General features: G+C 34.4%; 1 protein-coding gene across 4 annotated transcripts in view; it reads left to right on the forward strand.

Annotated features, from left to right (window-relative positions):
* LOC115936763 (uncharacterized) overlaps nucleotides 1–13753 on the forward strand; it is a 364196-nt gene that overhangs the window by 118368 nt on the left and 232075 nt on the right. For 3 of the 4 annotated variants that reach the window (XR_014140963.1, XR_014140964.1, XR_014140967.1), the window contains exons 3-4: nucleotides 6018–6083; nucleotides 8590–8679. Coding sequence is in view for 1 of the 4 variants with exons in the window: in XM_081807235.1 (XP_081663361.1) it covers nucleotides 8590–8679 (90 nt within the window). In the remaining 3 variants the exon portion in view is untranslated. The remainder of the gene's footprint in view (nucleotides 1–6017; nucleotides 6084–8589; nucleotides 8680–13753) is intronic. The other variant, XM_081807235.1, reaches the window with a different exon arrangement.

Here is a 13753-nt window from a genome sequence, read left to right on the forward strand (position 1 = left end):
CTCATAACACCTAGCCCTGCCCACCCTGCGTCTTGGAGAGGCATTTCCACTGAAACAAGTCAGCCTGAGAATCAGCGCAGCAGGCCCCTCCCCCAGAACACCAGCACAAACAACTAGGTCCCACCAAGTTTATTGATCATAGAGTGCTGCAAAACTTTAGCTCTAGGGGAAATAAGATCGAGCTTCCTTTTTACTTTTATTCTTTAATTCTTTTATTTTTATTATTTTTCATTTATTTTACAATTACTTTTTTATTTCTTATTTTTAAAATATATATATATATATATATATATATATATATAAATATTTGTCTACTCTCAATTTATTTTATTTTTCCATTTTGGGATCTAGATTCTTTTAACAAGTAGACCAAAACACACCCAGGATCTTTTTTTTTTTCTGTTTTCTTGTTTTGTGTTTTTCCTGTTTTTTGTGTTTTTTTCTTTTTGTTTGTTTTTTTTGCTTTGTTTTTATTTTTTGTTTTGTTTTGTTTTTGTTGTTCTTTTTTCTTTTCTTTTCTGGAGAAAATGATGAGACAGAGGATTTCACCCTAGAAGAAAGAACACAAGGCAGAACTCATGGCCAGGGATTTAATCAATACAGATATAAGTAAGATGTCTGAACTAGAATTTAAAATGACAATTATAAGGATACTAGTTGGGCCTGAAGAAAGCATAAGAAGACAAAAGAGAATCCCTTAGTACAGAGATAAAAAAAACTAAAATCTACTCAGGCTGAAATTAAAAATGCTGTAACACACAAATGGAGATGCAAATACAAATGGAGTCCATAAAAACAAGGGTGAACAAAGCAGATGAATGAGTCAGTGATATAGAAGATAAAATTATGGAAAATAATGAAACTGAAAAGAAGAGGGAAACAAAACTATTAGTCACGAAGATAGACTTAGGGAACTCAGCAATTTATTAAAACGTAATAACATTCATATCATAGGAGTCCCAGAAGATGAAGAGAGAGATAAAGGGGCAGGTTTATTTGAACAAATTATAGCTGAAAACTTCCCTAATCTGGGGAAGGACACAGACATCAAAATCCAAGAAGCACAGAGAACTCCCATTAAATTCAACAAAAGCCAGCCATCACCAAGGCATAGCATAGTCAGATTCACAAAATACAAGGAAAGAATCCTGAAAGCAGCAAGGGAAAAAAAGTTCTTAACCTACAAGCTCAGACAGGTAAGGTTTGCAGAGGATCTGTCCACAGAGACTTGGCAGGCCAGAAAGGAGTGGAAGGAAATATTCAACTTACTGAATGAGAAAAATATGCACCCAAGAATTCTTTATCCATCAAGGATGTCATTCAGAATAGAATAAAAGATAGTTTCCCAGACAAGCAAAAACTATAGGAGTCCGTAATAACTAAACCAGTCCTGCAAGAAATTTTAAGGGGGACTCTCTGAATGGAGAAAAAAAGACAAAAAGCAACAAAGACTAGAAAGGACCAGGGAATGTCACCAGGAATACCAACTCTATAGGTAACACAATGGCGCTAAATTCTTATCTTTTGATAATCACTCTGAATGTAAATGGATTAAGTGCACCAATCAAAATATATAGGGTATCAGAATAGATTAAAGCAAAAACAAGATCCATCTATATGCTGCCTCCAAGAGACTCCTTTTAGACCTAAAGACACCTGCAGATTGAAAGTGGTGGGATGGAGAATCATCCATCATGCTAATGGACATCAAAAGAAAGATGGAGTAGCCATACTTTTATCAGACAAACTAGATTTTAAAACAAAGACTGTAATAAGAGATGAAGAAGGGCGTTATATCATAATTAAGGGATCTACCCATCAAGAAGATCTAACAATTGTAAATATTTATGCCCCCAGCTTGGGAGCACCCAAATACATAAATCAATTAATAATAAACATAAAGAAACTCAATAGTGATACAATAATAGTAGGGGACTTTAACACCCCACTTACAGCAATGGACAGACCACCTAAGCAGAAATACAAGGAAACAATGGCTTTGAATGACATACTGAACCAGATGGACTTAAGAGATATATTCAGAACATTTCATCCTAAAGCAGCAGAATACACATTCTTCTTGAGTGCACATGAAACATTCTCCAGAATAGATCACATATTGGGTCACAAATCAGCCCTCAACAAGTACAAAAAGATTGAGATCATACCATGCATATTTTCAGATCACAACGCTATGAAACTGGAAGTCAGCCACAAGAAAAAATTCAGAAAGATGTCAAATACATGGAGGTTAAGAACATCCTTCTAAAGAATGAATGGGTTAACCAGGAAATTAAAGAATTTCAAAAAAAGTACATGGAAGCAAATGAAAATGAAAGCATGACAGCCCAAAACCTTTGGGATGCAGCAAAGGTGGTCCTATAAGGGAAGTATATTGCAATACAGGCCTACCCAAGAAGCAAGAGAAGTCTCAAATACACAACCTAACGTTACACCCAAAGAAGCTAGAAAAGGAACAGCAAATGAAACCTAAAGCCAGCAGAAGATGGAAAATAATAAAGATTAAAGTAGAGTAGAAATAAATGATCTAGAAACCAAAAAAATGAAAACAGAACAGTAGAATGGATTAATGAAACTAAGAGCAGGTTCTTTAAAAGAATTAATAAAATTGATAAACCACTAACCAGACTTATCAAAAAGAAAAGAGGACCCAAATAGATAAAATTATGAATGAAGGAGGAGAGATCAAAACTAACACCACAGAAATACAATTATAAGTGAATAGTGTGAAAAATTATAGGCCAACCAACTAGGCAACCTGGAAGAAATGGACAACTTCCCAGAAACTTACAAACTACCAAAACTAAAACAGGAAGAAATAGAAAATTTGAACAGACCCATAACTAGCAAAGAAATTGAATCAGTAATCAAAAGTCTCCCAACAAACAGAAGTCTTGAGTCAGATGGCTTCCCAAGGGAATTCTACCAGACATTTAAAAAAGAGTTAATACCGGGCGCCTGGGTGGCTCAGTTGGTTAAGCGCCTGCCTTCAGCTCAGGTCATGATCCCAGGGTCCTGGGATCGAGTCCCGCATCAGGCTCCCTGCTCTGCGGGGAGCCTGCTTCTCCCTCTCCCACTCCCCCTGCTTGTGTTCCCTCTCTCGCTGTCTCTCTGTCAAATAAATAAATAAAAAATCTTTAAAAAAAAAAAAGAGTTAATACCTATTCTCAAACTGTTCCAAAAATAAAAATGGGAGGAAAACTTCCGAACTTATTCTTTGAAGCCAGCATTACCTTGATTCCAAAACCAGACAAAGACCCCACTAAAAACCAGAATTACAGACCAACATCCCTGATGAATGTGGATGCAAAAATTCTCAATAGAATACTAGCAAATTGAATTCACAGTACATTGAATTATTCACCACAATCAAGTGGGATTTATTCTTGGGCTACAGGTGTGTTCAATATTCACAAATCAGTCAATGTGATATACCATATGGATATGGATAGAAAGGATAAGAACCATATGATACTGTCAATAGATGCAGAAAAAAGCATTTGACAAATATATAATCCTTTCCTGATAAAAAGCCCTCAATCAAAGTAGGGATAAATGGAACATACCTCAACATCGTAAAGCCCATATATGAAAGACCCACAGCTAATATCATTCTCAATGGGAAAAAACTGAGAGCCTTTCTCCTATGGTCAGGAAACAACAGGTATTGGCGGGAATGTGGAGAAAGGGGAACCTCTTACACTGTTGGTGGGAATGCAAACTGGTGCAGCCACTCTGGAGAATAGTGTGGAGGTTCCTCAAAAAGTTAAAAATAGGGCGCCTGAGTGGCTCAGTTGGTTAAGCGACTGCCTTCGGCTCAGGTCATGATCCTGGAGTCCCTGGATCGAGTCCCACATCGGGCTCCCTGCTCAGCAAGGAGCCTGCTTCTCCCTCTAACCCTCCCCCCTCTCATGTACTCTCTCTCTCTCATTCTCGCTCTCTCAAATAAATAAATAAATCTTAAAAAAAAAAAAAAAGTTAAAAATAGAACTACCCCACAATCCAGCAATTGCACTACTCGGTATTTACCCAAAGGATACAAAAATACTAATTCAATACTGATTCAAATACTGATTTGATACATGCACCCCAGTGTTTACAACAGCATTATCAACAATAGCCAAACTATGGAGAGAGCCCAAATGTCCATCGACAGATGAATGGGTAAAGAAGAAGAGGTATAAATGTATATACACACACACACACACACACAATACACACACACACACACAGGAATATTACTCAGCCATCAAAAGGAATGAAATCCTGACATTTGCAATGACATGGATGGAGCTAGAGTATATGATGTTAAGTGAAATAGGTCAGAGAAAGAAAATACCATATAATCTCATTCATATATGGAATGTAAGAAAGAAATCATGAACATATGGGAAGGAGGAAAAGAAAAAAAGAGAGAGAGAGGGAAACAAGACATGAGAGTCTTAACAATAGAGAATGAACTGAGGGTTGATGGAGGGAGGTGGGTGCGGGATGGGCTAGATGGGGGATGGGCATTAAAGAGGTTCCTGTTGTGATGAGCACTGGGTGTTGTATGTACGTGATGAATCACTGAATTCTACTCCAGAAACCAATATTGCCTTGTATGTTCACTAACTAAAATTTAAATTAAACATAAAAATAAAAATAAATTAGGGAACCTATTCTTGTAACTCATAGGTCATTTGGGTGTTTGACAGATTATGTTTTGTTTTTGAACAGTGTGTAATAATAGTCTAAGTATTTAGACTAGTAGCTATAAGCAATAGTTACTGTTAGAGCCTTGGCTATTTTATGTCCCGAAGGGAAAGAAAATATTATTTTGACTTCTTCAAGTAAAAATCACATTAAAAATGTGATAGATAACAACTGAAATATCAGCAAATGAAATACTTGTATAGAGTAAGTCTCCTCAAATCACAAACACAGTGTCAAGAGCTAAATAAATCTCCCTCTGAGCTGTACTGCATTGCGTTCCTCTTCCCTCTCACTGGGACCCCGCATAAGTCTACGGCGTTTCTGCTACTTGTCAGTTACACAACTAACTTTTACACATAATAAAACTCCCAATGGCTCTTTATTCTACAGAGGATGACTTTTCAATACTATTGGTGTCCAGTAAATCATTTTTTATGTCATTTCTTGCTTGGCCCCTACCGGTTTCAAATTGCATCTAATCCAAAGTTTCTAATACAGTGAATATATTTCTCTAATTCACTTAGATCAAGTGATCTGACTGATTTTCATTTCTGATATGTATTTTAAAACTTGGAAACATTAATTTATCATTTTTTTATTTAAACCAAGTAATTATAGGTGACATCTGTTCAGTGAACTGCAATTTAAATATGAATAATATATAGAACTTTATCTTAGGACTGTGCACTAATGTGTCAGCATGCTTTCTAATGTTTGTAATCAGTACTAAACAGTTTCATGTAAACATTAAGTACCTGGGCATGAAATTGAAAGCTTAAGCTCTCATCATCATCATAGAGATTAACAAGCACAGATACTGATGGGAAGGTTTAACTTCAGGCTGGTTATATGGAAATAAAAACTTGCAATTTTGCTAATGCAAAACCAACCGTATTCATTTCTTAAGGAAAGAAACAGCACATCACCACTTGTTTGGTATTTCAAGTGGTTTAATTAGCCTTGTAGAAATTGACTTTTGTTGCTATTAGTAATAGTAGTAATAAGTTATTAGTGTTCATTATTAAGAGGGGTCAGCATTTGTTTTCTTTTAAGAAAAGGGGGCCAGATAGTAAATATTTTAGGTTTTGCAAGCCAGAGGTCTATTCAATCCTGCCATTGCAGCTGAAGACTGCCATAGAAAATATATAAATTAGCGTACGTGCCTGTGATCCAGTACAACTTTATTTACAAAAGCAGGCAACTGGACCACAGGTGATGGTTTGCCAATTTCTATATTACTGTCACTTTATATAGTGTTTTCAGATAGTTGTAAACTAACACAGCAATCTTGTATTACCTAGATAAAGATATTCACTTTTTGCTGATGGGGAAGGGAGTCCAGACTTGACTTGCACATGGAAAGCAAAGTAAGTGAGACTCAAGGCTCCAGGCTCCAATAGGTGCTTCTGGTATCTATTGTCTTATAAAGCAAGCCACTCTGAAAATCAAAATGTATATATTATGTAATCAGTGAAAAACTCTTTTTCCTTAGTTCTGAATTTTGTCCTACCAGAGCATGGTGACAAGATGATAGTGCAAGCTAAAGAAAGGTCACGGCTCAGATCCCAACCAATGGATCTGACACACGCTTAAAATGTAGGCATACGAGAGCTTAGCCTTATTCAGGAAGATTAGCATAGACAGAGGATGGACAACTCTTGTTACTTTGGTGAGAAGAGCAAGTTCCTTATCTAAATATTTTAAAAATAAATTAATAAGTTAACAACATTGAAGACATTATTAAATATTGTTCTGAAAGAAATGATTAGGAATGATAATAACATAGTTTATGTACAAATGAAGCCATTTGGACTCCATTTATTGAACAATCAAAACAATTGTTGACACATGCTTTGAGTCAGATATTCCATTCAAAGCTGAGAGGATCCAGGAAAAATTCTTGTGCTCAAAAGACTATAATATAGGCGAGAGATGTGGGTATTTTTTAAGAGCAGTCTAAAAAGGAAATGTGTGTGTTAGACATGATTAAAAGTGTAGGTTTTTAAAAGTAAGTAAAATGATAATGTACTTTAAAACATATGTATAATTGTCCAAATATATTTTATCTGTTTTAATCTACCAAGTGATCATTACTTAGAATGTTACAGTTTTATTTAATGGTGGGTAGCATTTAAGAAAAAGAAATAAATTGGAAAACCCTATTGAAAAATATTCAAAATTTGAACATGATGAAAACAGATGCTAAATACTAAAGTCTTTTTGACACTGCAAAGACAGTTATTTTCATAGTTTTGTATAAAAAGATTGTGATATACTTTTTAAAAATGTGTCATTTTAAAGTTTAAATCAGTATAGAGCTTGCATATGCCTATATATTAAAAACTAAAATGTGAAAATGCTAAATATTTTTATTATAAAAATTTTTATTGTAAATCTCAGAGTTAATCTTTTAAAATGAAATCAAAATCTTTATTATAAGCATACCATATTAAATTATAAATATTACATAAATCTGCTTATGTCTTTAAGCAATATAAGTATATGTTAATAAACTTAATATTATTTTTTAAGTTTGAGTTAATAGTTGTTTGATTACTTCATCACCATAGTTAAAAGCTTTATTATAATAAAAAGTCACACATGGTATTAAGAACTTTTATTTTTATTTCCTGCTTTTCTATTTGTGGGAAGGGAGAAGAGGAGATATTCTGATATGAAGAAAAAGTTAAGAAACATTTAACATATCTGGGATAGAGATCTCTGCAAATTTAAGATGTAGTGATAAATTGGTGATGATGGATTTCATTTTCTTTGAACAATTAACTTAAAACATGTTTCCTGAAATATGACCCAATCGGTAATCCATTGTATGTTCTCAACTAAAGTCATTCACTGATTTTTTTGGAATTTGGGATTTTCCCAATACAATTTAGTTTTCAATTTGTACAAGACAAAGTACATAAACAAATTGGAGGGAGAGAAAACAAAAGAGAGAGAAAGAGAAAATTAAGACAATCTGTAATGCTAAGCAGAAAAATGTTTGACTGCTTAAATAAAATATTTAGTTTCTCTTTATATTTTCCTTCAAACTAATATATTTGAAAAAAATTCTTATCTGGCTCTGACCAGCCCTCAACCTCATTTCACAAGAGACAATGACTAAAATACTAACAGATCTGGTTTACGTCCTTTGCAATTTTCAAAAAGAGTTTAACGTTGATGAGGGACATGAATCTGGCTCATTGAGAACATCTCCCATTTATTGTAAACAGTCCTCCTTGCAAGAAATGGAAATGTTAATTCCAGTTATGTTACTTAATAAAAAATAAGGGTTTCAAAAATTTTGTTTGTATTCTTGTTGTTGTATTCTTGTTAGTGTATCACAGACTTTGTCCATATATATGTGTAACAATATTTAATGTTCCTATTAAACATATATAATTGATGCCCATTCCAGGCTAATTGAGAAATATCGGGATCCCTGAAATTATATCTGTGGGTCATAATTGAAAATGTAGAAAATATTTGTCAGTCTAGTCTTCCTGTTAATTAACAATGTGTAAATGACTGAAATCCCCTTTAACACTGTGAAATATAAATTCTAGTAATCACCTAGGTAATTTGAAATTATGCTCCCTCTCTTATTTTCTTTTACACAACTGTCTTTTCAATCAAATACCCCATTGTCTAAGTAGTTGGTTTAGTCACTTTATTTACTTTTTGCCAGAGTGTCGGTGTGAGACACTTCTGTAGGTATTCTTAAAAGTTTTTAACTTAATTACTGTTTGTTTAAAGAAAAGCTTCCTACATGCTTAATAACATACATTTGAATTGTACCAAATTAACTTAAAGTAGAATAACTTAAAGTAAAAGAAACACACCACTGCATACTTGTTTATTTTATATTTATAGGATCCCATATTTGAGAAATGATATAAGAGGAAGTGTAATCTCTCTCTGGATCATGAAGAATCAGGTGGAAAGGATCAAGGATATACTAAGGTAAGCCATTAGTGTTCCCTTAGCAAGGTCTCATTTTCCCATGTAAGCCTTTATTTCACCTTTACCTTTTCAAGGCAAAGTGCTATTCATTTCCTTTCCTTCCTTTGATTATTGAACTGTGATCCTTATAGTCTGATTATCCTATGACTCTGTTCCTTGGTCATGAGAAGAATGAAGTAATTATAGGTTTTGTGATTGTTCTATTTGTTTTTGAGGCTAATTAGTCTTAATGGTTGTTGTGGAGGGAGATGAATGCAGGATCACAAGATCCTCAGGCTCTAATCCTATATTTCACTAGCTCAAGTGTGATCTCAGGCTGGTCAGCCCACCACCCTGTCCTTCCGTCATCCATTCATGAACATGAACATGAACAAATGCACAGCATCATGGGAGACCAAGAAATGTTCAAAACATCCCTTGGGATTTGAAAATGAAACTGAGTAAAGTCAGATTATAAATGAAATGAAAGGGGGTAAGAAATAAATGGTTAACTGAAATGTGCTATATGTTACTAATAAGATTTGAAATGATTCTCCTGAGATGTTTACTAGCTCCTACTTTAAAATCTTTTTAAAAAATTTACTTTTCCTCAACAATCTTATTGCTACTTACATTGAAAAACTTAGGAAAATGTAAGAATATAAAATATATCAGAAAACATACTTGCTATTTAGAGACTTTCCTACCTTCTAATACAGTGATATTGAAAGATTCAAAAGTATTTGCTTATTCATTGATTTTTTTCAAGAAACATCGGGTCTTTGTTGTTGTGTGCCAGTTGTGATGATGACTGGTTGCTTAATTTTTTTCTTCCTTATTGGGAAACCGAGAATTATAATTGCAGCCCTCTCGTAAATATGTTGTACAAATTGAATGTATGAATGCATGCGGTGCCCTTCAGAAAGTACATAGGGGCAAAGTAAGAACTCAATTGTGGTAGATATTTTTATTATAATTTAAATTAATGTTTGTTGAAAGAGATGAGTTAAAAATGAGATAAAGCAGTCTGGGCATTCAAAACAGAGAGAAATTATTTCTCGCAAATGTCATCTGGATGCTTCTTTTTTTCTCTAGTCCTATCTTTGATTTTCCTTCCTCTATTCACTCCAGGAGGTAGCTTGAGAATTTGAAAAGAGTTTTTCATTTACACAGACCCTGGTTACTCAGATCTATTCCCTTAGAGAATCCTTCAGCGAGCTACTTGATCTCCCGAGATGTGATTTCTTATTGCGAGGTGTGTAAAATGTCTGAAGCATAACGGGTCATCCATGCTTGCTGGCTTGTAATTAAGAGGCCCATTTTAATATAATTTAAGACTGATTTAATGGTGGCTTATGATGTTAGGAAAAAAGACAGTTTTGAAAATCAGAGAGAATGCCCTAAGATAAAAATAATTCATTTGACTCTATTGAAACATAAAGAATAAATAACAATGCATATAGTGCATTAAGTCATTTACTATATTATGTAATATATATATATTGAATGTTTTTCCAATCCCCAATTATCAGTAGAAATCTGTAAGAAAATTTACGAGTGAAAAAAATATTTGGCAAAGCTTTATTCTAATACCTGGTAAAAGAATAGATAATATTTCCTTCAGTACTTCTATATACATTAGTAAAGTAATGTCTGTTAAAGGAAGGTGACTTCCAATGACTTTTTCCTTTACTTCCACAAGTCCCATTTAGATCTTTTTGCAATATGTTCATTCTCTCTCTCTCTTTTTTTTTTTAGAGCAGGAGAGAGAGAAGTGGGGGAGGGGCAGAGGGAGAGGGAGAGAGAGAATCTTAAGCAGACTCTACACCCAGCGCAGAGCCCGACGGCGGGTTCGATCTCACGACCCTGAGATCATGACCTGAGCCAAAAACAAGAGTCAGATGCCCAATCGACTGAGCTACCCAGGTGCCCCAAAATATGTTTATTCTTATTTTACTGTGTTATTCTTTCATTGTGATTTCTGTTTATTTTGTTAATCTCTCTGAACAGCATTTTGGAGTTTTTGAGATTGTTGTCTCAGATCCATGGAATTATAACTGATGAACTGGTTAAGCCCACTGACTCCAGTGCCCGAGTGTCTTGGTTTTCATTCCACGGCTGACATTTACAATCTGTGTCGCCTTGGGCAAGTTATATAACATCTCTGCATCTTGGCTTCACATTTGTAAAGTAGGATAACAAGAGTGCCTACCTCGGAGACCTGTCATAAAAGTAGAAGAGTTTTTGTAGTAGGGCTAGAGGAACCTGAATGAGCCTATGCATATAAGTCCTATGGAAGAGTCTGCAGCTATCACTGTTTTCAACCCCCTGGGACTGGTTTTTCTTGCTCACTTGGTCAGGGTATCTGGAGACTTCTTTCTTCTTCCTTTAGCAAAGCCATTCACTAAATATGCAGTATTTTATATAGAATCGTTAGGTGTTTATGGTTAGAGGTTTTCAGGGTGGTGAGGCCTGGCATGTTGTTGGATGTCAAATCCATTCAGTTGAATATTTCTTATGATTATGTGCCAGGTTCTACTAAAATAGCTATATTGGGATAGAACTTTATAGGTATATGCTGCAAAAGAAAATAATATAAGCTAACATAATCGAAGCAGCCCCTTTTGTATTTTCCAAGATTATGCAAGTGGTTCTTTCAATTTAAGAAATTAAGTATTTTTATGAAAATAATGTATGTTTTCAGGGCTCCTGGGTGGCTCAGTCAGTTAAGCGTCTGACTCTTGATTTTGGCTCAGGTCATGATCTCAGGGGTGTGAGATCGAGCCCCATGTTGGGCTCAGTGCAGAGTCTGCTTGAGATTCTCTCTCTCCCTTTCCCTCTCCCCCTCCTCCAGCTCACACTTTCTCTAAATAAATAAATAAAATATTTTTAAAAAAGAAAATAATGTCTGTTTGGATTTATATTTTTATAGAAACAAACATAGAATTAAAATAAAATAACCAAAGGTTTCTATAGGTTATATTTTTTAAAAATCTATTTTACCACTCTCAGTCTATATTTTATTTATACACTCAAGTCTTTTTTGTCAAATCCACTTTTGGAGAAACTAATATCAGATTAAAGTCAAAATGCTTTCAATAATAAAATAATTTAACAGAGACTTTATAATAAATATTTATCTTAATTATCTTATAAATTTGTCAAAAAGCTATTTTAAGAAATGCCAAGAGATTTTATTCCACCCTTTCAAAAAGATAAAAAATTAAATCCATCCATTTCTGACATTGTAAGAACTATTGTGATTAGTTGTTCTCATCAAATCTGGCCAACTCTGGTAATATAAACCATACAGTTTACAAACTAAGGCACTTCTTAATAATGAAAATTTCTCTTTTGAGATTTGAACTGTAGGAAAAAATCACAAGGATACTAATGAGAGAACACAGAATGATTAAAGACCAATCCTCCTTAAAAATAAAAGTTTAATTTTTCATGTGGCACAACTTTAAACTATTTACATCAGTTTCAGTATTTCACCTTCTATTCTAAGGAGTTTATGAATGATTCAGCATCACCAAGGGACAATATCTAAAGAAACAGAAGTTAATAGGAATATCTTTTCCTCAAATGTAATATATGCCTATTTTTACTAAGATCACTATAAATTGGCCTAAAATTCATTATGTATTTTTATTTAATAGGATATTAAATATAATATTCTATTTTAGTTTATGTATATATATGTGTATGAAGATATATATATATACTAGTCTATTAATGTATGAATATATATACTAGTCTATTAATCTATCATATATACATATATATGATAGATAGATGATAGATAGATATATTTTTTCCAGGTTAGTTCAAATTTAGTGTTATATCCTGCAATATATTATCTGTCTGTGAATGATTGCCAGAGTCTGCTTATTTAACAGACCTGCTACACTAAATTTATCCTTAGGAATAACATCAGTTAATTATAATATGTAGAATAAAAGTGACATCCTTAAAGATATACTGTCAAGATTACAATACATCCTACAGGTTTGCATGGGTGGTCAGGAAGTTCTAAATTTCTGTTCTAAATTCACATCAAAAGTGAATCTTCAAAACTGGGGGTGTCAGAATCATTATTACAGTTCACACTTAATCAAGGGTGACTGACAGCTCTCAAGCCTTACCACTCCATTTTCCTTCTGCTCCACATCCAGGAAAGTTGATTAGAAACCCCAGGTGCTCCCTCCTTAAACGCCCACTGGGAAGTCCAAACAACTCAAGACCTGGACCAAATAAGGGAACTATCACCCTAGCTTACGGCCTTAATCACATTAAAAGCCAAACGAGTCTCATTTCCCTAATTCTCTCAAGCAATTTTTGAACCTGATTGGGAGCTCTCTGCTCTCCCCATAAAACCTCATTAGCTGAATAGTAAATGTTTCCAGACCTCTTGGGGCAAGTGTGGCCTCATCAGTCTTGACATCTGGATAAATGTTGGCTGGAGGTCCACCCAGTATTTTTGGAGTGTCCACAACAGGCATTATTTAATGAGCTGGTAAATGAAGAAGAAAGAAAGAATTTGGAGTAGAAGGGGATTAATCTAGTTTTACTTATGATGGGTTCTGAAGTGGTTTGGGATATACAACTAGGTATGTCACGTATACCTTTGGCCATAAGTATGGAGATTGGGAGTGAGTCTGGGCACTGGCAGCTTGAACACATCAGCATGTGCATGACAATCAATGACTGGGGGGGTAATGGGATCACCCAGGAGGTGAAGAGAATAAGGAAGTGAAGGCTAAGCACATCGCTTTTGCTTACTTCTACCTCTGTGTTATTTACTACTCCTTCTGCTTTTTACTGCGTCTCCTTGAGATATTATTCTCACTAATGTATTCAACCTTTATGAGCATGACTGAACTTCAGCCTAACTAGAAGTCACAGATTATTTGATTTTACATAAAAGAGCAATTTTATTTTAGCAGAGAGAGGAGGAATAGGGGTTGCCAAATATTGGTTATGCCAGGCTGAAGTTTATCATTGTGTCTACAAGATAAGAACCTAATCATTAATTTGAGTTTCATAGGGACTTACAGTTAATTGGGAATACCAAACAGGTGAGATCTGCTAA

The sequence above is a fragment of the Leptonychotes weddellii genome, chromosome 2 (assembly GCF_054177405.1).
Source record: "Leptonychotes weddellii isolate Sample4059 chromosome 2, ASM5417740v2, whole genome shotgun sequence".
Taxonomy (NCBI): Eukaryota; Metazoa; Chordata; class Mammalia; order Carnivora; family Phocidae; genus Leptonychotes; species Leptonychotes weddellii.